The sequence below is a fragment of the Strix uralensis genome, chromosome 7, assembly GCF_047716275.1.
Source record: "Strix uralensis isolate ZFMK-TIS-50842 chromosome 7, bStrUra1, whole genome shotgun sequence".
NCBI classification, from domain to species: domain Eukaryota; kingdom Metazoa; phylum Chordata; class Aves; order Strigiformes; family Strigidae; genus Strix; species Strix uralensis.
Window position 1 is genome coordinate 6505646 of NC_133978.1, and position 25696 is coordinate 6531341.

At 37.1% G+C, this 25696-nt stretch overlaps 1 protein-coding gene across 4 annotated transcripts in view; it reads left to right on the plus strand.

The window, feature by feature from the left end:
- The window catches only part of CTNNA3 (catenin alpha 3), a 544925-nt gene that overhangs the window by 123117 nt on the left and 396112 nt on the right, over positions 1–25696 (plus strand). For all 4 annotated transcript variants that reach the window (XM_074874301.1, XM_074874302.1, XM_074874304.1 and 1 more), the window contains one exon: positions 4721–4924. In XM_074874301.1, the coding sequence (XP_074730402.1) occupies positions 4721–4924 (204 nt within the window). The remainder of the gene's footprint in view (positions 1–4720; positions 4925–25696) is intronic.

Sequence of the window (25696 nt, forward strand, 5' to 3'; positions counted from 1 at the left end):
TGGAAATTGGATCGTCTTTTCTGTGTAGATGTACTGATCATAAATATTTGATGACATTGCTTGAAGAGTTTAATCTGTGGGCAGAATCTTAAGTCATATTTTCCTGGTTATTATTGTCTAGACTTTTTTTTTTTTAATTTAGAGGTGAACTGTAGTAGCTTTTTTGCCAGTGCTATTTGTCCATCTTTGCACGAACTTCTACAAACTGCCTCCTAAAGGAAGACATTTCTACTCCTGTTTTGTCTGAGATTTGAAGGCAGTCATTTTGCTAGCTAAATGGCTAATTTGCTGCAGCCTTCAGGTGTTTCTTAGTCTTCCACAATCAATGAAGCTGGCTGTTGCTAAGGTAACACTTAAATATTCTACTTGGCAGGCGTGTTTTACATTAGGATGAACATTGTATGTATAGCCTACTGTTGAGGGTGCTTACCTGAGATATAGGAATGCAACAGTGAAGTTGCTGCTCCAGTGAATAGTGACCAAGTGGCACAACTCCAGCAGAGGTGAGGTACCACAGAACACTTTGATATTAAGGACTGTAATGTGAATTGAGGAGCACAGTTTCAAATCTCTTTACACAAATAAACCTGTCTTCCACATCAGAAAAGGGTGTCCTGGCCTCGGGAAACTGACTATATCTTAGAGTGCCTTCCCTTGTCATTCTTAGAAGATCATCATGGACGAGTCTTTTGTGTTTAAGATTAGTATGAAATAATCTATTTGGTGTAAGTTAATTTTTTTTAAAAAAAGTAAATATTTAAACTTTAATGACTAGTTTTATGCAGTTTTCCAAAACTCTGTTAATATGCTAGCTATTAAAGTCAAAGCTTTTTCATTTTTAATTTTGCTGTGTATTTGGATATAGCCAAAGTAACAAAGACCTAGATAATGCAGTTGTTAAACACTTGTTACACAGGAAAACACTGTTCCTACTGCTTAAAACTATTTTCATTCTGCTTTTAAAGTTATGCATTCTTAATTCCCCTGCATTTCAGGGTCCTTAATGGCACTTCTTACCACTTTAAAATTTCCTGTACTGCATTTCCCTAATTTCCCCTCAATGTGTATTGTCTTTGAGACATGCAGTAATTTAGCTTGCCTCCAAGTAAATTTGGTGCAGTTTTCCTTTGCATTCAGCCATAATCTCACTACTGTAAGGAAGCTCAGCAAAGAGAAGAAATGAGGAAAAAATGGATGCCCTATACTAATATTCTTAATGTGTCTCCAAGTTATCCTTGTGAACAAATGTTATCTTACTGCCTTCACCCTTCCAGAACAGTGTCTTCAGGTACATTTCCTTCCTTCTGTGGAAATAGCTATTATAGAAAAGGACACAGGAGTCTTAATGTTTTAATTGCATTAGGAAGGCTTCTGATGACATTAAGAGCTGGATTACTGCTCCTATCGGGTCTGGCTCTAGGCATTGGCAATTAAGAAGTTGCCTGCAAAAGCAAAATGACTTCCTATGCTGTTCCTTGGGAGAGAGCCAGTCTGGCTCCATCTGGAGCAAGAGGTTAGGGTATATGGAGATATTTTGGAGTAGAAGAGCAAGCCATCTTCATTTTGTCCAAGCGGTCTTTCTTTTCTTTGGATTTTGGCCTTCATGGCAGGGTCTGCCAGGCCCTGGCAAAATTTCAGCTTTTTTTTCTCTCTCTCTTGGAGAGGGCAAAAGTCAGGGTTTTTTTTTGTAATTAACGAGTGGTTCTTAACTGGCTCCAGCTTCTCCTGCAAAGAAGGATGGAAGAGTGGATTGCCTGTTTCCTTTGCTCTGTTTTTGTGAGTGGGCAAATTATTGTTTCATCCCAGTTTGGCTTTGGTTCCAAAGTTGCATGTGAGATTAACATTTCCATGATCAACATATGTTTTACATCTTTTAATTAGGAAATTAAGAGATATAGAGTTAATATGTTGCCTTTATGGATATACAAATAGCTGTGGTTTTCATCTTTGAAATATTTAAGCTCTTTCCCTCCTGCTTGCACATAAACTCCTTTTCAGTATATTATGTGTATCTGGGTAGGTGAACATCAGTTTGAGAAAATCCAGGAGCTTGGAAATACATAGTTAATACTTAATCTATGGTTTCATCTGCTGGATGCACATAAACACCTGAGATAGACCTATAAACCATTTTAATGGTCTATCCTGTCACTTGCTGAAACAAGCCCATAAACTTAATTTTAGACTTCTTACAGTCTCTCAGAATGGACAACAGAAAATTGCAGTAGCACTGGCCTGATTTTTTGTGATACTCTACAGTGGTATGAAAATCCCAAAATTCAACACAGAAAATGTGGAGACAGACAGCAATTCACTAGTACCTTTCTTTCTAGTCATTGTCTGTGGAAGTTTGAGGACTAGAATTCATGTAGTCCCAGTTTTCTGGTACAAAGCATAACATAAAGCATAAACTTTAGATCCTAGAAGATCTTACAGAGGTTGTTTAAGGACGTTCATTGTCTGCTGATTTTATGTATTTTAATAGGTAGCAAGTATGGGGCTGAAGTGCTGAGACTACTTAAATAACTAGAATGTTTTTAAATGAGATGGAGGGCTTCAAGGCAATGGAACAGTAGTGGAGGTGGAATGTTTAGGAACCTACACTGATTCTGCAAGCTGGGAAATATAAGCTTCCATTTGAACAACATAGAATGCAGAAAGAACCTGCACTGTTTTCCTCTGGAAATATTCAGTTCATGAAGTCTGATTTTTTTTCTCTAGTTTTTTTTGGAGAATCTCCCAGCTGTCTCAAAACAATTGTATATTTCAGAAAAGATGGGAGGATTGAATATGTAACAAAGTCTTCCTTTCACTAAATCAGAGCCAGCATGCAAAAGAATGTTAATAATAACCAACAAGAAAATTTCAAGGTGACTGAAGTCCCCTTTCCTAGCTATTTAAGCTTTTATCTTATGATGTTCTAATAGAACACTTTCACTGCTTTTAGGATTGACTAAGCTAGACAGTACCTGAAATCATGATATTAAATCTAAATTAAAAAAATAATTAAAATTCTCCAGCTTAAAAGTAGTCCAGCACATACTGTATAAGCACAGATAAATTCTGATTTACCTGACCTAAATTCCACTTAAGGGTATATGACATAGTTTTCTTGTTTAATATTTCTTCTGAAGGCTTGGAACCACATGTGGATGTAACAGGTGAATGGATTTATGTGGAATATAGGTTTGGTGATCTGAACTATGATACTATTTCAGATGTTCAGTTAGATTAAAAATTACTAGTTTATTTCTTTAAATGCTGCAGGTTGAATATATTTACTTTCACATTTCATGAAAATATCACCTCTCCTTTTATTTCTCTTTAGCATATTTGCTTGAGACACAAATATAATTTTACCATGTCAAAAGAGTTGTCTGCTTCTGTTTACCCTAGCTAGTGAAAAGAAAAAGGACAGTTATATCTATGTCCTTTGAAAAATCAATTGTTGGGCAAAAGCTACTATTTTGATCTTTGCCTATGTTCAGCCTGTTAAAGGTAGCAGCAGTGTCTTTTTGCCACAGTGTAGGATTGTATTAGACTAAAAACTGGCAGAAGTAGACTGCCTGTGTAATCTGATTTAACATTCACAGCTGTGAGCTAGCACTGCTGTTTTTGTGTTAAACCCAGAGGCCCTCCTGACCTCTAAAATACTAAATTTTGGAGGTGTTGAACCCCTCTTTCAGACAAAGCTAAGACTCTGGTCTGAGATACTTAGATAAAACACAGAATATGACTGAGTAGTAAACTCATATACAGTGTCATAATTGTACATAGATGTTACAAGCTTAGCATAAGATATATATCTTCTTTTTAAGAATTTACAAGGTAAATATACAAGGCAGTCCCACTGTATAGGAGGATATGGAAGACAGATGACCCTTAAGAAATGTGGACAGACACAGGAAAGAGTTTGAAAGAAGAAATACTTTTATTACAACCGCAGTGACAAAACTTGAAGGGGAGGGAACAATGCTGGCTGAGAACTTGGGAAGACGGGATGCAGTTGCCTGTTTTGACATACCTTCTGTATGGCCATGAACCTGGCAGTCTGGGCCTCAGTTCTTTGTTTATAAAATGGGGTTGATACCTTTTCGTTGTAGAGTAGGATGTTGTGAAGATGGATAGACTAAATAGATACTGCAGAGATGAGTGCATGCATATTTATAAAGGCAGACAAATAGCATTTCTGTTTCCAGGGGAAGTAAGATGCCTTGTAGAAGAAGAAATGCCAGATATGGTGTAGGAGAGACTGAAGCCGAGGATGAAAGTCTTGAATCTCATGCAGCAAAAGTAGGAAACAGAAGAAGGACTTGGAGACAAGGCAGTTATAGTCAGAAGGTGTCAACATGGCTTGCAGATAGATGTGATCTTGTTCTACTTGTTCTATGAGCTGCTTAGGTGCAAACTAGCTCTGGCTGGAAGGCTCTGTTGTTGTCTTTGCTGGGTCCAGGCCAGTAGGGTTTGATGACATGGATATTGGCTTAGAACTAGGGAGATCTGAATGGCAGAGAGAACTTGGCTTTGTCTGCAAATGACCTGTACACATAGCCCCAGTAGGGAAAATGGAACCTGCCATGGTCAAGCTGGATACGACAAGGGGAAAGGGCTAGTTGCATGTCTAGGAAGCATAATGTCACTGTAGTTCATGCAGATAAAAAAACAAAGCAGCAACTTAATTGGGCTGACTTTTCTTACCTGTACTCCTAATATTTTCCAGAATTTAATTATCCTGGATCCTCTTGTAGTGAATGAAGAGAAAATAAGACCATCACTAGAGAAACGTCTGGAAGCTATTATCAGTGGAGCGGCTTTGCTAGCTGATTCCTCCTGCACACGTGATTTTCATCGAGAACGTATCATTGCTGAATGCAATGCTATCCGCCAAGCTCTCCAAGACCTGCTTTCTGAATACATAAACAATGTAGGTAATCACACTTGTTTCCTCTTTTTTAATGTCTGTCTCAAAGCCTATTTTAGTGTATATTGCAATTTAACCTATAATTAGTGTAAATTAGAGTTTAACCTATGTTTCTCAACATGCTCTTCAAAAGGTTGAAAGGAACACTTTTCCAACATAAATCTAAGCAAAAGCTAAATGCAGATCTCCATAATGAGTACGGATTGTATTATGACATATAGTCCGTGGAAAATGCTGTATTACAGATACAATGTACACATTTAGGTTATTTTACTTGCAAACTGTCACTAGTACAGAACAGACGTAATCCTTCATATGCTAGCAACAAGAGTTTCTTCGTAATGTCACTTCCTAGACCAGAGTTTTAAAATGTAATCTTTGTTCCTGTAGAATGCAACAATTTAAATAATAATTTGTTTAAAATGATACTAAGAGATTACTTACATTTTGAGTGTCCACACCACTATATTTGATCTGTGTAAGAGCACCAAGTTTAAGTGTAAAAATGACTGAATTGCTAAATTAGAAAGCTAGGACTGTTCAGTAAATCCAGAAATCTGGTTGTCTGGCATGCTTATAGGCCAATTCATCTGTGAATTTTTGAAAAGGAATATAGTTTGATTGTGTTTTTAAAAATAACTATTAGGTTTAAAGAATGGATTTGGCATTTCTTATGTCTGGCAGTTAAATGATAAAACAGTGGAGACTCAGATACTATTAATATGGGTACACAGTGTTAATACCATGCTTTTTCTCTGGAAACATTTTCTGTAGACATACTGTTCTTATCTAAAGATATTTCAAGATGATTCATCAAGCCCATTGAGAGGATAATTGTATGATATGGCTATTTGTTTCTTTTTTTGAGAAGCTGAAATGCCTTTCTATTCTCTAAGTCATACTAGTTAATCTAGTCTGAAGCTGTTCTAATGAGATTGTTTTCTTTGTCTTATCCTATTGTCATTAGGATAATGAGGTATGAGGGCTAAGATAATCTATACATATCAGATGTTTTTTCATTTCATAGATATTGTACTTTTTTATATCTTCTCTTTATTGGGGGCCAGGTGGCATTTACAGCTAACATTTCATTTTCTGTAAATTCAAGTTGCTCTTTCAGTCCCAATACCAGATAAAGATGCTTTCATATTTTTACTCAAAATTTAGCTGCAGTTTCTGGTGAATGCAACATAATTCTTGAACCTCTCAGGTGGTGCTTTTACACATGGGTTAGAAATGTGAGATTTCTTTAGTTCTGGTTAGCTTGGAATGTTAGTCTTTGACACCTTCTTCTAGCAGATGTCTATTATGATATCTGTTTTAGGGTGGATCAGGTTTGCTGTTAAATGGCTGAAAGTTTAATAAGGGAAGGCATCAACCTTTAACAGTTGGACTTATGATTTTAAGGTCTTTTCCAATGTAAATGATTCTATAATTCTAACCTGTGGAGGCAGACGTAGTGTATAGCAACTCATATTGGTCCAAAAGAACACTGTGGGTTTGTCCCAAGAATGCTTTACAGGAATTTGATGTGTTGCCAGGAGTAAAACTACATGATTGGAAGTCAAACGGTCTTGGACTCTTGGAATAAAATTGTGATTATTTTTCTGAAATAATCATGGGTTTAGGGTTACATAATGCAGACTGAGCGTAAAAGAAGAATACATAACTCCACTGACTTTCTCAAGTCAGGAAGCAGCTATTTAAATATGTCAAAAAGGGAAAATGTCATATAATTTGCTGCAGACCACAGTGTCTGCACAGGGTGGCAAAGATGAGGAGGGAAGCAGAAAGGAAGAAATGCAAAGGACTTAAAGGCATATGAGGTATTATACTAGGGTTAAATGACAGGAGTGAATTTAAAGTTTTTAGTTGCTTTTAGTGCTCTTGATCTGCTTATACAGTTAGTATTGATCTCAATTGAAAATCTCTCACCAAGAATCATTTATGGCTATTACTGAGACTGGATTAAATAAGTTTTTCAAGGAGATTATCAGGTGTCAGTTACTTCATTTCACAACTCTCACTGAAGAATAGATGATAGATCCAGGAGACAGTGCTGATTTATCACTGTCTTCTGGGCTCTTCTATTAATAATTTTAATAAGCTAGGACTGTGAATTGAATGAGCTATAAAAATTATGCCAGCCATTTGTTAACATAGTACAATTTAAGGACTAGGTTGTGGTTCACTTCCTCTCCTTGGGAACACTGTTGTACTCCACAAGCAATTGCACTGTCTTCGTAATACTTCATGTGAGTTTGTGTATGGTGTATTTGTGACCTGTGCCCAAAGCGAGGCACAGAGGCTCTGTATCACAGCTTGTACGTAAGAGTGGAAAGTTTTCCTTGCCCATTATCCACAAAGAGCATCTTTTGTTCCTGTCTTCATTCTGATATATGGTTCACAAAACATGGCTTACCCACCATCATTTTGGTTCTTTTCAGTCACATGAGTTGTAGTAGTCAGCTGCTTGGAAGATTTTTTTTTTTTTTTTTTTCTGGATACGTGTCTGTCATTTCTTGATAGTATATTGGTTTGATTACTTTTCTTAAGGCTTCTTCCTATCTGAGTGTTGCTAGTGGGAGCTGCACTGTTTCAGAGACACCACACACAGTAAGCGCCACCTTCGCAAATCCTTCTCTAGCAGCTGGTTTGTCAGGAAGCTGTATGAGCTGCGCTGACACTGGTAACATCCAGGGTATCTCTAAAGCCCCTGGGTCTGGTGCTGTCTGGTAAGTGTTTAGCTTTAATATGATCATTGCCAAGGACTTCAGTGCCGAAATTCTGTGTGAGTTCTGCACCCTCTGTTTTTTTTTTTTTTGAAACTAGCCCTCAGTGCCTAAACAAGTGTACAGAAACTTATGATTTAGCCCTAACTATTTGAAAGAGTATAAGGAATATAGCTGTTGTGGTTCCTACTTTGTTTTTATTCTCAATTATTTGAAGTCTCTAATAAGCCTTAAGGACATCAAGTGAAATCAAGGGCCTATTGGTGTCAGTGATAAAATTTAGAGTTTTTATGGCAAGCTGGGAGAAATATCTTTTCAGCAGATACTGCCTTTCATGTAAGTGGCTGTTTTTCACAGGCTGTATCACAGTGAGGTGATGCAATGCAAAGTTAAGCAAAATGTTCTCTACACTAATAAAGACCCACTCAGTCTCCGAGAGGCCTTACATTTTTCTGTTCACAAGGTAATTCAGACATATAGTAAATTGAAAATATATTTATAATTCTTTAAAAAGGCAGCGATTTTTCTTCTGGTATTTTAGAGTTATTTCTGTACTATTGTTATCCTCTCTGAATTTTACTCAGACATATATTTTTTAAGGGATATATTTTCATTTCAGGACATCAAATAACAGGAATTATTACAGTGAATTTGGATAGCTTATCAATGACAAAATCATACTATGGTGTGTGGATAATAATGTATCCATAGGAGCAGTTGTTTTGTTCTAGTAATAAGCACTTGCATTTTCCTAATGACAAGCTCTTGTCTGGTCTCTGCTCATCCTTTAAAATGAGAAGTTATTAGCAATACTAACTCCATGTTTTTTGATTTCTCTGCTTTTACTCTCAGTCACAATAGGGATATGCACTTATCTGGGTGATCAAAAGGGATAATAGAGTTGTGATTGAGTGTGGGTTAAAGTGGCTGTTGTGAGCAGCAATTAGGATGATTGCAGGCACTGCTTTCTCTGCCTTCATTAAATAGGGAGGGTATGTCAGAATAATTATTCTGCACCCACCTGTGGGTTTGAATAAAGATCACTGGCTAGATTGTTCAGACAAGGCTGAAAAAAGTTGGTAAAGAAAGGTCAGATACTGATGGTATGATAGCTACTTTCCTGAATTAAAGTTTCCTTGCTTTTGGAATGTTGTTTCATGATATTTTAGCTGTACTAGTTACTCATCTTATTCTGGATATTGGTGTGTATTTGTACACACAGACTGTTATGCATGCTGGGCCAGTATACTTTATGCCTTTTCTGGTAGGTCGTGATTTCATTCTTTCCTGTTGTGTATTTAAAAAACTTCTGTTTCTCAACTAGGATTTTATGTTAAAATTACCTAAGTTTTTGGGTCAAATAATGTCAGTAAAATGGTTTGCATTTTCATTGTAATTTTCAAAGTGCTTGCATGTTTTCGAGTCTTCTATCTTTAAAAATAGTTTCAAAAGAAAATCTGAAACATTGAGATCTGAAAATGTATTTATAAAAACAATATTATTTTGTTTTTCTAAATACATTTGCCAACTTCATACAGATTTGAAAAACGTGTCAGTGCCACAGAATAATTTCTCCTGTTAAAAATATTTCACAGAATATTTCACGCATGATTCACAGAAATGCGTGACTGTGCAAACTAGTAGCAACTCAATAATTTAGTTAGCAGTTCTGGATGTCCCAACGTGGTGCTGGGCCATCTTGTCTAGACCATGCTTTTGCCAAGATAGGTTGGACCACATGATCCTTGAGGTCCCTTCCAACCTGGTATTTTGATTCTGTGATTCTTGTGCCACAGGTGGTGGCTGCTGCTGCTGCTTGTTGTACCACAGCTATACCACGTGTGTGGCACCGCTGTACTGAGTGTGGCATGGAGCAGAGCTAAGCCATCCTTTCTTACACCAGTGGTGGTTTCAGTCTCTTAACGAGACATTTAAGAAAATAGGAGGAGACTAACGATACATTTTATCTTAAGGCCAGATCAGGAAGTGGACTGAGGTTGACCACCTTCTACATACGTATATTATATATCTAGGGTACTGATTATCAAACCCTGACCATCCATGTAGCCTAACGGCACGCCAAGCTGAGGTTGACTATAAATCTCATCTGCTTTGTGGCAGACAGCATCGGGCCACTCCAGGAATGGTGCTGCAAGGGAGATGAAGTAGTTGGTGGCAGATAGTGAAGCACCTGTATTGCATGTAGGGCATACTTGAATCTCACTGAAATGCAGCTGCTAGAGCTTTATGTTCTAGGGTTCCCTGAAGGTTCTCTGAAGCCTGTTCCTTCACCACAGGTTTGTGTCCACAACTTCTGGATGAGAGTCACGTTTGGATTTGAGGCATATTTGGATCTGAACACGTAAACTGGGAGCTAGGATCCCTCAGAGTAGGGGGACAACTGAGACGGAGTGAGCTTGGACTCTCCTGAGCCCCCTAAGGAAAAGGTATGCAGTACAGACCCTCTGTAGCCATGGGGAAAGTCCAGCTGTAGGAAAGATGATGCAGTGGATAGTTGGGACCTCTGCAGTTGTGTCTATCCAGATTTCAAACTGTAAATGTTGTTCATTTAGTGGAACCTGAGCATTGGAAATTCAAAACCAGAAAATGGAAGGAAAATTGAATCTTTATTTATCTGGGCCTTACCCTTTGTCTCAACTGATAAATTTGAGTGCTGTGGAGTGCTAATGCCTTGCTTTACTTCTGTTTTGAGTACTCTTCAACAATAGCTTAAGGTCTGACCCACTGTCTCTATGTAGACTCTGCCTGTGATTGATAATGTTTTGTGTAGTATTTTATTGCCATTCTTACTCTTTTAGAGTGGAAGGACATATAGATACCTCAAGTATACAGGTACCTCAAACTTCATGTTACTTGTACTTTATGGTTTCCTGATGAAGACTTTTAATGCTTCCCTGGATAGAGGGAAGACAAGACACTTTGGTTTATCATCGCAGTGGTGCAGTGTATCTTGCATTTAAGCTACTTAATCTTGCTCTGAGCAGTGGATTTTTCATTTCAGTGCTCAGGGGAAACATTTTCGGTAGTTCTGGAAATTGCAAGAATTCCTCCAAAAGAGTTATTTCAGATTGAAGAAAACATTCTGTTCATCTTAAAAAGGGAATGTTTCATATTTTTAATTTAAAGAATTGCCTGGTTGTCTTTGTCAGATATTTGCATCTCTTGGGGCTATTTTCCCTTAATTATCCGTGTGCTGTAGCTGCAGAAAAGTGGATTACTGATGGTTAATAATATGTATATGAAAAGACTGGTACTCCATAAATAAGAAATTAGGGCACAAAATGATACCTCTTACCAGAGAAAATTTACATTGCATGAATCAAATAACCGAACTTGTGAAAAAGCTCCAGACACTTTTCAATCTGCTAAACTCTTTATGGTAAAGCTTATGTTCTCCATTCACGTAAGGGTTCACCTAACCTGTTCCTGTCAGATGGGCTTCAGAGAACACAGGCTATTTCAGAAAACAGTGTCTGCCACTTTTTAAGTTTCATTAATTGGGGGCTAGTTCGCATTTATGTTTTGCAGTGGAGGTATAGTGAACAGTCTGATATGAATATTTTTTAATAGTATGCTGAAAATGTATTTGGAATGTATAATTTCCTTCATGAATACATTTTTCATGACTTAAACCTTCTCATATCAGTACCTGCTAGCTGCGGTTTGCTCTGCTATAGGAAACTGATATGGTGATGCATGTTAAAATTTTGTTAATATTCTTGTCAAATATCAAAAGTATTACAACCACTTCACATATTGATACATGTCTAAATATGTATATTTTACCACTTTCACATTATTTGTCCTTTTTTGTTGTTTTTGTTGATGGTGAAACTGCTGGAAGGATATTATCAGTTCTGTGAAGGTGTGTACTTCTTTTTAGAGGTTTGATTGTAGCTTCCAGTGACATTGACTGTGTGGCTACATGATATTATCAATTTAAAACTGATAATTCAGCTCATTAATTAAAGAATCTGAGCTATGACTGAAGAAATAGATTTTCATATACAGCTTTCTACCTTCATCTGTTTAGCTTGATGTGTCTCCAACTTTCTTCATATAATGAAAATTATTCCAAACAATCATATATGACACAGCTGAAGATTACAGCAACTGTTTAGAGTTATGTTAAATATGTTATTTGTTCAATAATATACTTTAGTATCAGATGCTCTATATTGTTGCCAGTGATGTCTAGGGAGCTGAGAACAGGGGACAGTTTGACTCGTCCTTCTTGGCTACTTCCACTTTCTTTCACTAATATGTATCTTGAAAAGTTTTGTGTAATTGCTCTCTGGTTGAAGAACTGAGCTCAAGCGTGGTAGACTAAACTAACCAGGGAGTTCAAAGAAATCCTTGGTTAAAGTCTTCAAGAACAGTATAGCTCTTGGTTATTCATGCAAGTGGTTGAAGTAACTGATTTCCTGAAATCCTTTTTTCTGTATTTCTATATAGGAACATGAACAAGCAGAGCTTGTATTCCCATCTTTTTGTAAAAGGAATGGATTCAAATGTTCTTACTTTACTGTCCTCTTCATATTCAAACACTTAAAAAAACCTGCTGTTCCAGAGAAGTTTGGAAGTCGGGTATAGCAAAATTTAAACTATAAGAATTTCTGTGTGTTGTGTGGGTGAAAAGTGACACTTGGATTTTTCTTATTCAGGGTTGTTTTAATGATTTTATCGAGTATTATGTTTTCAAAAAAAAGATTTATTCCAGTAAAATTGGTATGCCCATATGGCATATTATGCTGGCATTTATTCAGGAAAATGTAGTTTTCATCATTCTGTTGTTGACATTGGCCGAGTACTTAGTTCAGTTGACTTTGAACACTCCTGTAGTGGGTTTTCTTACATTTTATATGCAGTATGTGTAATTGAAAATTATTCTTCTGAATGCTAACTTTTGTCAAACACTTAGTTTTATAGGGAAATTAGATACTAACTGTTCAGGAATAAGATTTATTAGTGTGCTTAAAAGACAAAAGTAGTCTAGTGAATTCCTCAAATAGATTTATATTTGAAAAATAAGCTGCAGTTAAATTTACCTGATTATAGATGGTCTTACAGAATTTGCAATAAACTGGGATCTATGCACGTGAGCTATAGAAAGATAATGAAAGATTTTTCTGTTCTTAAGCCCTGTTTTTCATTTAACGGTTCTGAGCCAAGCTATTTCAGGATTAATTGGATCTTAACTTAAGGCTTGCATTGAAGTAATGTAGCGTGATGAGCGACTCGTGGCTCTGTAGAGGATGATTCAGTACAATAGTCAGCAATTTGTATGTGGTATACCTGACAGGACTGAGAATATATTGGGTTGCTAAAGAAAAATTTTTTTCAGGGAACCTTCAATAAAGTAGCATTTTTCTCTCTCCAAGATTAAATAAATCCTTTACTATGGTAATAAACAAGCATTAAAAATTAATATTAAAGTATTTGTTAACTCAACATCTATCTAGCTGTTTACAAGTTTTTTTTTTTCTTTCACAGTTTATGGAAAATGGTTGTCATTACGTGAGGTTTTTCTTGACCAGTTTCCTATCTTCTGGAGGATGTTAAAGACTGATCATTTTTTAAAATGCTAGTATGCCATTTCTAGGAAGACTACTGAGGACTGGTGTTTCAGAATGCATTTGTCTTGTTTTTTATCCTCTGTATAGGACAGCTGATTTTTGTTCTCCAAACAAATTTCTAAATTGGATTCTGTTTCAGATTAAAAGGCTTTTACTTCTTGTTTATGTAACAATTCTTATTAAAAAGATCAGTCATTGATAGTTTAGGGGACCCTTAAAATATTGATATTTCAGACAAATGAATACAAAATCCAACTTTTTAACGAAAGAATTATTTTTTTCTAAACAAATCCCAAATGCCTTGCATACTTATATGTTACATACTTGCTAAATATGTAACCTACACTACCCCAAATATCTGTACAAACTCTAAACACGTGTTCAGTGTGATAGCATGCTGGGTGTTATTTAACTTGACTTTAGTCAGACTTCTGACATTGTCTCTCATAACACAAACTGATGAAGTATGGACTAGATAAGTTGATAGTGAGTTGGGCTGAAAACTGGCTAAAGTGCTGTACTCAAAGATTGGGATCAGCAGCACAGAATCCAGCTGAAGGCCAGTAGCTAGCAGTGTACCCCTGGGGTCATACTGGGTCCAGTGCTGTTTAACCCATTAATCCCCTGGATGATGGAAGAGTGCACTGTCAGCAAGCTTGCAGATAATACAGGACTGGGAGGAATAGCTATTGCACCAGCTGGTTGTGTTGCCCTTTAGAGGCACCTCAACAGGCAGGACAAAAGGGCTGACAAGGAATCTCATGAAGTTCAACAAAGGGAAAGGCCAAGCCCTACACAAAGTTGGCCAGCAGTATGCTCTTGCAGCAAAGGCCATCAGCCTCCTGGGCTCCGTTAGGAAAAGCATAGCCAGCAGGTCAAGGGGGTGATCCTTCACCTTTACTGAGCTCTGGTGACACGCATCTGGAGTGCTGTGTCCAGTGCTGGGCTCCCCAGTGCCAAGCAGACATGGCTATACTGGATGGAGTCCAGTGGAGGGCTGTAAAGCTGGTTAAGGATTTACCATACAAGGAGAGGCTGAGACAGCTGGGATTGTTCAGCCTGGAGAAGAGAAGGCTCCAGGGGGATTTTATCAGTGTGTACAAATACCTTATGGTATCTAGATATACCTGAGGAGTTCCTAGTGACAGGACAAGAGGCAATGGGCACAGACTGAAATACAGGAATTTGCATTTAAACAACAAGAAACTCTTCCCCCCCCCCCCCCCCCCCCGTGAGGGTGGTTGGACACTGGAACAGGTTTCCCAGAGAGATTGTGGAGTTCCCATCCAAAATCCAAAGTAACATTGGTGTAGTTGACCATGCTTTGAGCAGTGGGTTGGACTGGATGATGTCCAGATGCCTCTGCTGACTTCAATAAGTGGAGTCTGTGATTCTAAACATTTGAATAAATTCCAAAGTCTGTGCAACTTCCTGGATGTCCTTGCCAGCTTCTGTTAATATAAAGTAAATCCCATTATTTACTAATGGAAGATAAAAAGATACTCTGGTAATGAGGGACAAGAAATAACATAAAGTAGTAAAAAGAAAGTTTCTTTAGTTTGAATAATCTGACAATCCTGAGGTGGTGAAAGGGAGAGTAGTTACTAAATTAAAATCTGTGCTAGTTAATCTTTTATATAAAACAAAGGTTAGAATGACAGCTTGAATTCCTTGTAGGGATCGTTTGGGAAGTGGTTGATTAAAGCCTCTCCTTATGAATTTCATCAGTTAAAGTGTCTACTGTGTGGCTAAAAAAACCCCCAAAAAACAAAAAAAACAAAACAAAACTTTTTCTTGTAGTTACTCAGATTTAAAGTATTTGTACGCCAGCAACCTATGAGATGCTGCAGTTCTTAATTTGTAGAACCAGAGGTGACTTCTTTTTTGTAGAAATGAGGATATCTGCATAGTTCTCAACTGGCTTTTCAACTTAATTTCTTGCTTAATTTCTACTGATCTCTTTTATGAGGAATGGAGTTTTATGTGAAATAGCTTATGATCACTTCTGATTAAATCAGTACTGTATCATAAAACTATTGCATAACAAATTCTAATGCTTTGTTTTTACTATTCAGCCAGATCTCAAAACAGTGATTTAAAAGAGACTGGGAACCTGAGGATCTAAATTCAAATTCCACATTTCCATTTTCTTTCTCAAAAAAAATCAAAACATTGCTTAAAGAACAAAAACAGATCTTTGTCTGTGGCCATAAACAGCACTCATTGGCACATGGTTTTTATTTTAACTTTCATTTCAGGGGATTTGTTTTGAGTTGCTTCTCTGTCTGATATGCAACTCTTTTTTTTTTTTCTTAATTAACTAAAAATAAAAATGAAGAATATTCTTTTGTGTCATTACATTTGTGACCAATATGTATGATCAGAAGGCTGGAATAGTAAACAATCAAAATGGCCCCCACCATTGTATTAATAAAAAAAGTCCTTTCAAGATCAGCTTTTCTCAAGAACGGCTTCTTGTGGTTGTTTTCTAAGCTTGTGTTGCCAACTGGCTCATTTTCTTTCTGTTTGAGTATGTGAAGAAAATGTCTCAAATCAGACAGCTGCAATGCTTAGTAGAATACATTAAATAAAGCAAAATATTCTAATTACTCTATTTACTGGAAAATCCTTGCTATCTTTAGGTTATACTAATTATTTTTAACCATTGTTTCATTATCAGTAGCAAAAACAAAAGAAAAATTGTACAAAGATGGAAAGAAAGTATAAGCCAGCTACTTAACTAGGGGCTGTACTCAGAAATAATCTAGGATTATCTTTTCTATCAAGTAGTGATGTTTCTAATTTTTTTTCAAAACCTTAATATTGTATAGGAGGAATTATCAGTCTGTAAAAGAAGATAACTGGTAAAGGAATCCCTCCCTCCATTCTCTTACTGAATACATTTAGGTCTTTGCTGGAGAAATGAAGAATAAAAATCAATTTGAATTCCACGTAAATAGGAGAAAATAAGAAGTATAATAATTACATACACCCTGGAAGCAGCTAATGGCAAATAAAACTGGAGCCCAAGGTAAATGTCTTCTCTGGAAACTTGATTAGTACTTTTTTAATACAGCAGAAGAGCACTGTATTATTAAGATGTCTTTCCTAACTGTGCACATGTACAAATGGACAATGTGTATGTGAGAGAGCATATGCACACAAGCAGGAACTGTTTTGGTACGATAATGATTTTTCCAGTCTACTGTTTGGAATAATAAGGAGGAATAATAGATGAAAACTGCAAAGTTCCAGTAGAAACCAAACAATGACTAGGTAAAGGAATCATGAAATGCTATTTGACAGCTTGTAGCCATTTTTTAAGGAGACAAGTTCATAATGACATTTTTGATCCTTGCTATAATTGTCTAGGAAATGGAGTTTTCTTGGCTTTCAAGTTATTGGAAGATTTTTGTTTAGAATTTTAAAATAAAGAAGCCTAATAGCCTTCTGGATTCTTTCAGCCACCTTCTATGTTCAGTTGTGCACACATTAAAGCAAGATTTTGAAATGAAATACACTAGAATGTTTTTGGTGGCTGACTGATATTGCCAAGAGTATTATCAGTTTAATACCTGTCCACTAAAGAACAGCTGTGGACAAACTGACCAGATTGTTGAGATGAGAGATGAAGTATTATTCTAGATCCCAGTGGGAAGCCAGAATGCTGTTGCATATGAGTGAGCATGCAAAATCTCAATAAGCTCCAGGTAAGGCTGTCAGGTTGTTTGGCTCCTTAGTTACTGTGATCCTCAGAACACCTGCCCCTCTGAGCTGTAAGAACAGAATTTTTGTACCTGGTACAAAATTTTTGGACTGGTACCTCCAAGTTCTTCCCGGAAAGCCTGGGGCAGTGGATCTGAAACATTCAGATTTTGGTTCCAAGGCCATCTTGCAGAGCTGGCAGGGCATATGCCTGTGTTTTGTCAGAAGATCTGTTGCGCTTGCTCTATTTCCATGGAATATTCTGCTTTTGATAAACTGGCAAAATTTGGTAGAAAAATGATTCCTTTGGAGAATTTCCAGTCAGCTACATTCCTGATTTCTGATGGTTTTGATTTCTGATTTGATTCTTCCCGTTTGTTTTCCAGTTAGCCTGTAACATTGTTAGTGCCATTTTAAATGTTTCATAGAATTGTAAGCAAGTAGTAAGCCCTCTGACTACTTAATTTTATCTCTGTAGCTTTCATCAATATTAATTGTTTAAACTATTAGTTAAAATCCAATAATATAATATTTTATGTTATCAGGGACACTTGACATCTGGTGATACTCCCTGCTCAAAAAATATCCCACTACAAAGTTGGATCAGGTTGCTCAGGCCTATGTTCAATCAGGTCAGATTTCTAAGGATGCAGATTCCACTGACTCTGGATGCCTATGCCAGTGTTTTATCATGCTCATTGTGAAGCAGCTTTTTCCTCTATCTCATCAGAGTTTCCCTTTCCCCTTGCTTCGATCTGAGTGCTCAATTCAGCTGGAATAGGTAGTCCCATTATTCTTTGCATGTTTACACTGTCAGCCACTCGGGTCTGTTCCTTTCCTCGTGCTACCTCAGATACTTAGGTTACCCTGTCTGTCAGCCAGATGAGCTTGTCAAACTGAGTGTTCACTTGTTCTTTTTGGATTAATTTTCTTTTACTGAGATGAGTCAAACTCTGAGAAGGTTACACAAGTGCTATATACATGCCCAGGGAAACAGGAATGAGTAACTGAGAGTGCAGAAGTGGGCTAGCTGAGCAGAACTGTCCCTTTTGTGGGCTGCAAGCTGTTAACTTAGTCCACCCTGAGAAATGAAAGACCCCCACACTTTCTCCCTTATCCATCTGATTCATCATCCTTTCCTGGCAAGGTGTGTGTTACAGATTCATTCTTGATGCATGTCTTAAGCCTCAGGTTGAACCTATAGAGAGGTTTTCACTGGAGTACTTCCTTCCTCACACCTCTTAGTTCTTGCAGCTAATTCCTCCTTACAAAGATCAGAGTTTTTCATCCCTGAATTTTTTTCTGGTTTTCACTTCCATAGAAAAATAATGCTTATTTTAATGAAGAAATGTGAGCGTGTTTCACTTTCTTGGATATACCAACACCTCTTTTTAGATTAACAGGTCTTTCTCTCAGAAACAGCAGAGGCCTGCCTCCTTTCACCTGGTTTTGTGCCTTACTGATTTCAGTACAAAATGTGTTTTATGCTAGTCTGTATGTTCTGCATGTATCTTTAGCTTATAACTAGCTCTTGGTTGAGACAAAAGATAAAGACGTAGTTAGCCAGGCTGGGGAAACTGGGTTTTCCAGAGAAACACTATAACTGAATGTCATGTTGGTTGTGTATGAGTTACATGATGACAGTTTCCAAGGATGAGGTTAAAGAAGGAAGCAGATACTATTCCCTTGAACGTACATTTAAAAAACTAAAAAGAAAAGAAAAGGTAAATTTTATTAGTAGGTGTGACATTTGCAACAATGGGAGGAGGTGATCCTCCCCTTCAACTGGTGAGGACAGAGGTGAATTGTGTGATTAATTCAGACTTCTGTATATTCATAGACATTGCCAAAGAGTTTGGCTTTTCCATGTCTGGAGCAAAAGTGATGTTTGTCAAAGGTCAGATATTCAGATTATTTGTCTGGCATTTATTTAGATACAGCTCCAGTAGAATACTACTACAAACCAAATACAGCTCAATTAAAATAGGGAGGTTGGAAAAATAACCAGGAGGAGAGTTTTTAGATTTTTGTTTTGACTGTTAATTGAGGGTGGAAGTTTTAATTTTTTTATTCTCTAGTTTATTATTGTAATGGAGAGTCTGTGTGTATCTGTGATACAGATCTATAGGCCAGCCTGTAAATCTGGAAACACACGTTGCTTGCAAACAGCCGGAACACGATCCTGTCCTTGGTATTCCCTCTGGCTGATGGTGAGAGTCAATCTTCAGTGACAGGAGGAAGTAAATGAGGAGGAGTTTGAAAACAGTGTCATGGGATTGCTGTGAGATCTAGCTCCATGCTTAGGACAACCTTATAACAGAATGCTGGTGTGGGAGTACTGGAAAACCATTGATGCCATCTGTCTGTGAAAGTTGTACCTTCCCCTCGGTTCTGTAAGGCCTGGCTGTTGACTAGATGAAGAGGACTAGCTAGATGAATTTTTGTATGTGGTTTCTAGGTCAGAATGACTGTTTGCTCCTTTGTTCAAATAACAAACATTCTATTGCAAAAATAATACAACAAGACACACTCCAAGTTTTTATATAGCATCAAAGAATTTTTTTTTCTGTTAAAAGCAAGAAGTACCTAGTGAAGAAGAGGGTGGAAATCTGATCATTGGAAGTAATTTAGTCAAAAATACTATAAGAAAATAAGAAACATGATTCTAAACATTACAAGTGAAACAGCAAAACCATTCATTAAAAAAGATTGTAACGAAGACAAGGGATTCAAAAGAATGTGGAGAGTAGAAGCTATTTAAAGCACAAGAGCAAACTTCTGAAAAAGTGGAAAGCGGAGAAAGAGACCAACTTGCCTGCATCAGGAGCTTTTTAGTGACTGGAAAATAAAATAGAGATGCAGTGTAAATAAAAAGACAAGATTGACAAAAAAAGACAAGTCAAAAAAGCTGTGGCACAGGATGTGTTAAAACCAGTAGAAGTTATGTAAGGCAAGGAGAGAAGTTTCTACTAATCTTTTATTAATAAGAGGAACTAAGAAGGAAGGTAAAGACCATTCTAAATGGGGGACAGTAACTCAAAAATACTATGATTTTTCTACCTGCTTCAGGTTTCGTGTAAATAGTTAGCTGGGAATAAGGGCTTAATGCAGTTAATAAGACAAAGTGAAATACATGCCAGAAAAGAGGTTGAAGAAAATTTAAAATTTAAGAAAGGAGTTTCTGAACCATTGGCTTTGATTGTAAAAAACAATGAGGGCTGAGTATTTGCAAGTAATAGAAAAGCAAAACTTATCTTAAAACTAGGGAATTTATAGATCAGTCCCTGTAACTTGGATAACCAGGAAGAAGCTGCAGGAGATCCTTAAATGTTCATTTCCCACAAATCTTGAGGATAAGGTGGTGGTGATAAACCAGAAGGATAAATTTTCAAAATATGTGTTGTCAAATACGTGCAGTTCTTTAACAGAATAGCTGGCTAGTTCTTAAAAGGGAAGTAGTAAATGTGATGTAACTTAGCACATGGTGTTTCACACTGAGAAGTAGGGTGTTTTCATAAGCAAACTTGAGAAGCATAGTTAACTTAGTATTAAGGGAAAATACAGTTCACTGAAAAATAACATTCCTACTGAATTGTTATTTGTACTATAGCAGGTCAGCTTGGGATAGTTTAATAAAGTGTGGTTCTGCAAGGACTGGCCTGGGTTCCCATATATTACATGTTTTCATTAATAAGGAGGCTGAGGGAATGAAGAGTGGATTTACTGAGAGTTTTAATGATGCTACCCTTGGTGAGAATTTGAAGTATTTTATAGGACAGTAAAAGCACACCTCCCCCTTTTTTTTCCTTTTTTTTTAAATTTGGAGAAATGGTCTGAAATCTGCAAGTTGAAATGACAAGTGCAAATGAAGTCTCTTCAGGGAAGAAGTCAGCTGTATAAATAAAAATGCGGGATTTCTGGCTTAGCAGTGGTACTGTTCATAAGACACTGGGAGCTGTACAGAATTACAGATGAAATGAACCGTGAGTAGGGCTCAGCTCAGTATGTACTTTTAGGCATCACAGTTTAAGAATAGTGTGGACTGGTAAGAGAAATGAAGCAAGGATTCTAGAACATACACAAGAGGTAAGAAGAACTGACTTAGCTGAGTTTGTGTAATTTAGGAAAAGATGGAGGCGAAGAGGAATATGATAATGTTTTCAATATGGAAGAGGTTTTCATAATAAGTAATTCTCCATATCTGTTAAAAGAAAAACAAATGTAATTGGCAAAAGGTGAAAACTGTGCAATGTTAGGCTAAAGTCAACCATTAGATGAGGAAACACTAGAACCAGGTTACCTGGGAGGTTGTAGAGATTTGTTTATGGACACAGTTAAAGACTGGTTAGACAAACATCTGTTTGGGCAGCTCTAGGAACATTTGTGCTGTTTCAGAGTGGTCAGAATGGAAAAAGTGACCATGAGGTCCCTTCTAGCCCCACTGATTATTGGCTTACGTTTTCATTAATGTTCCTGGTCTTCATTGTGCATTTTCTTACTACAAGTTGCTTTTTCCCCAGATTAGTGTAGAATTGTAGTGGTGAATGCTTTTCACATGCAGTGATCAAAACTGGACTGAAATTTGGTGGGGCTTTTAGACTTCTGGGTTAGCTACAGATAATTTGTCCCTTCTAAAATTTTGCCTTTGGTATCAGGGGAAGGCTGGATATACAAAAGAAGCTATTAATCGTTGTATGCATAATACGAGTCTATTTCCTCATGAGTTGTTTGCATGAAAGTAGTACATTTAACGTTGATTCAGCAAGATTTTTTTTTTTTTACCCTACTAGATTTGTAACTACATTAGAAAGATTTATCTAAACTTCATATTTTAGAATCTACCTAACAATTTTACATCCTACAATCTGTTCAGGAACTAGAACTTAAGTACAAGAAATAGAAGATTGGAGTTTTGCTGTACAAAATGAAAACTTTAGCAACTAAATTGCTTTGTGTCATGTAATATGAGCTGTTCTTTCATATCGGCTTTCTTCAGAGAAAAATGTTAATATGCACTGTAGAAAACAACCAAGAACAAAACAAATCTTTCTAGAACTTGGTTGGTTGTATGGCAGAAATCCACAATAATTTCCCAGTGGTAATATAAAATCTAATAAATGATATTTAATATTTAACATTACTCTTTGTACCTACTGTTACTTTAAATTTTATTTTAATAATTATTTCATAATTTAAGAAACGTCAGTATCACTGTTCTTAGTGCTTTTATGTGAGAGAGAATATCACTTTGCTTAGTTTTGACTCTGGTTGGAGGAGTGATTTGCTTAATGTTTTGTCAGGCATATGAAGCTGCATAACCTGTTAGCAGGGAAACAGCCAGCTTGACAGGTCACGCATGGTTGTGTTGTTAAATGTTTATGCTCTTAATGTATTCTGTATGCACTTTGTACCACGCTATTTTAAAAACAGGATGCATTGACCTACCTGTTGCGGTTTCTGCACTTTGGATTTGAGGGAGCTCTGCAAGGTCCTGGATGCTGCTCCTGCTTTGGGACGTGCACAAGTGAGGAATGGCCTGGAGTGTGGAGTGGGCTGGGGTACAACTGGGAGACAGGATGCTTCTGCCCCAGGCCTCCATGTCCATAGGGAGTGGACCCGCAGCCAAGCCTCACCTGAAATTTGGAGGGAGGAAATTTTCCCAGGGTTCTAGAGGAGGCTTTCTAAGATTGCTGTAAGCCAGGAAGCTGCTGAAAGGTGTTGGTCTAGGAAGCAACAAAGGAGTGAGCCTCCCACTGTGTCAGGATACAGATGAGGGGGAGGTAACCATTTTCATATGTTTTGAGTCACTTGGCCATCTGAGCTTTCTTTCTCATAGTTGCTGTGTTCAACTTTATAATCTTTCTGTTCAATATAAACAGAAAGCTATAGTAAACATAGATTTAGAGATTGAATGTGCTTTTGCTACAATCATGTGAGAGAAAAGCTGGTCCTGTTCCCAGGACGCGGTCACACCGTGCCTTTTTCTGAAATCTGGTATGCCAAATGAGCGGAAAATTTGTTAGAGTGATGATGCTATTTGGTGTGACTAATTGCAGTGGTACCCTCTTCATGAACTTTGACCAAATGTCAGGTAGATTTCTTGTAGGAAAGTTGATGAAAGCATGTCTGCAAAAACAGCGCCACGGAAACTGCAGCAGGGCACTGTTGGGTATGTTGAATATGTGACTTCTGTTGTCAGCTGAAAGGTCCTTTTATAGTAACTGGTTGATGTTTCACTGACTGGAATATAAGAACAACCCAGAATATGTATTGGCTTCGTGTTGGGCAGAAATGATGTAAATATAAGACACGAGAGAGCTTTGCAGTTCTTCCAGAATTTTTACTGGAGCTTTATGAACAGACTGATGGATTTATTCTGGAAAAGATTGTAGTTTGTTCATCTGCCCTAGTTGAAGCACCTTTTTTTGTTCCCCGCCCCCCCCCCCACCCCCCCCCCCCCCCCAATTGGGTTTGGTAGTTATAAAGGAAGAATGACTTTATTATGTGTTGAACAGACTTTTTCTCAATAAGCTTGAGAATCTAAAAACATACTATCAAATGTCACTATTTTATGTGATATATTTCACAGTTTAAAACAAATTTTCTTCTGGAGTTGAAATTAGAATTGCTGACAGTAAGGAAATAAAAATGATTGATGGACTGTTTACACTTGACCAGCTGCTAATGAATTCTCACTCAATATCTTGTTAGCTTGTGCTGAAGTAATACAAAAGGCAACCCAGAAAATAGCCTGAAGATCCTAAAACTACAAAGAAGAAAAATTTAAGCTATTCTGACACTTTTGATCTAATGAACTGTGATATAAGATGTGACCTTTCATGTTCTGGGATGATGTGATTGATAGTATAACTTTGGTTATTCAATTGTTCACTCTTTACTGAATGTTACTGTATGTTATATTTTGGCTCAGAGGCAGGGAGACAGGTTGCTTATTTTCCTTGTTGGCCCCTGGGGGTTCAGATGGAGCTTTCCAGAAGGAAGGGAGAATGCACTTCCTTTGTGAGCAGCTGAGCATGCTCAGCTGAGAGAAATTTCTGGAGTTTCCTAAGCTAGGGACTGTATCTCTTGGAGGAGACTTCAGAGAAAGAAGGTAATATATCTGTGGACCCTAAGGGAGTTTTATAAAGTTATTGCATCTCAAACAAACCCCACTGAGAATTCTTAGCCTGAGAACATGTTTGTAGAAAGGAAGGGTACATGATGAGCAAGGGAGGGATTGGCTGACTAACACTGTTTTAGCTTCTTTTTATCCAGCGGAGCAGCTTTTTTGTTCTTCCAGAATTGTGTTGCAGTAAAACATAGCTTTGATTCAGTGTCTTTTTGATTCTCTTAAGGAGAAGGTGGAGGAGGTCCTGTCAAGAGAGTGGGCAGTTTCTGGGTGGCTCCCAATAGCCACTTCTCAGTGACACATAAATTTAAACTCTTAAATCACTATATGGATGAGTTGGTTTTTTTCAGTGTGAGAAGAAAGGAGTTACCCTCTCATCAAATATTCTTTCAAGTATAGGAAATATCTTAGAAGGCTGCAAGTGAGTATTTAATTATGAGATTAGCTAGTGTGTTGTGGCTATTGCCTATGTCAAACTGTGCTACATAAAACACTCATGCTTATCTCCGTTGCCAACTCCTAACTATCATCTCTAAAAGTGCAAAAATCCTGCTACTTCAAAAGGTCAAATCCTCTAAAGCCAATGGTGGAACTTCAACTGACTTTAATGGAGCTGGAATATCATCTTATTTCAAGAAGTTAAGCTCAGCTCTGTAGATATAAAAGGACAGCTGTGTAGCATCTGGTAAAAATAAGGGGGAGGGTGGGGAGAAGGGGATCTTACTATTTTTTTTTAAAAGTGTGGTTTGTGTTGAATATTTCATGCTGTGTTTTTGTTGTCTATATTGCCAGACACCCATGTTTATTGTAGTGTCTTATAAACATTCTTTGAAAAAAATACTTAATATTTTTGTTAAAATACAGTCCTGGTTATATCTCTTTTTTTTTTTTTTTTTTTATTGGAGTTGTGGTGTGTTCTTGATGTTTTGACATTCTTTCTATGCAGTTTGGCTATTATTTCCTTTTTCTATTGACATTCATGATGCAAGAATTTTTACAAAGTAGAAGGAAGAAATTGAAGTTTGACCTACTGTTTAAGCTAAGCAAACTAGTAAAAGAAAAAATGTTGAAAAATAGTGTGAATTCATCCTGTTTTCGTCATGTGTTTTTTATCAGTATTTTGTGGCAGTTGAAATTTCTGACCAGGACTAGACTGTGTGTCTCTTTTGGCCTCAAACTGCATGTAATTATTCAGAGTATGCCGTTTCTCCTTGTAGGAAGCCTTATTACCCACAGGCAAATGTAATTTATCATCTTTTCTTTCAACAATTCCCCTTTTCCCTCTACCCCAAAGGAAATCAGAAAAGATTTATAAGGTTCTGCAGCCCACAAAACCTGCTTCATTATCCTTAAATCAAGTATATCTGATTGCAAAGATCTTATTTTTATAAGAATTTTGGGAGCAGAGTATTTTACAGTTTTTGGTGTGCTCTACTAAAGGTGAAAAATGCATTTTTTTAAAAACTAATTCTTTTGAGAGTTATGGCTGCAAAGTAAGAGCCCTTTTTGTCAGCAGAAAAATAATGGCTCTACCTTGAGATGTCCAAATAGAATGAAGTATTCAAGCTGGAAAGATGACATCAATTCAGATAGTATTGTCTTAATATATATA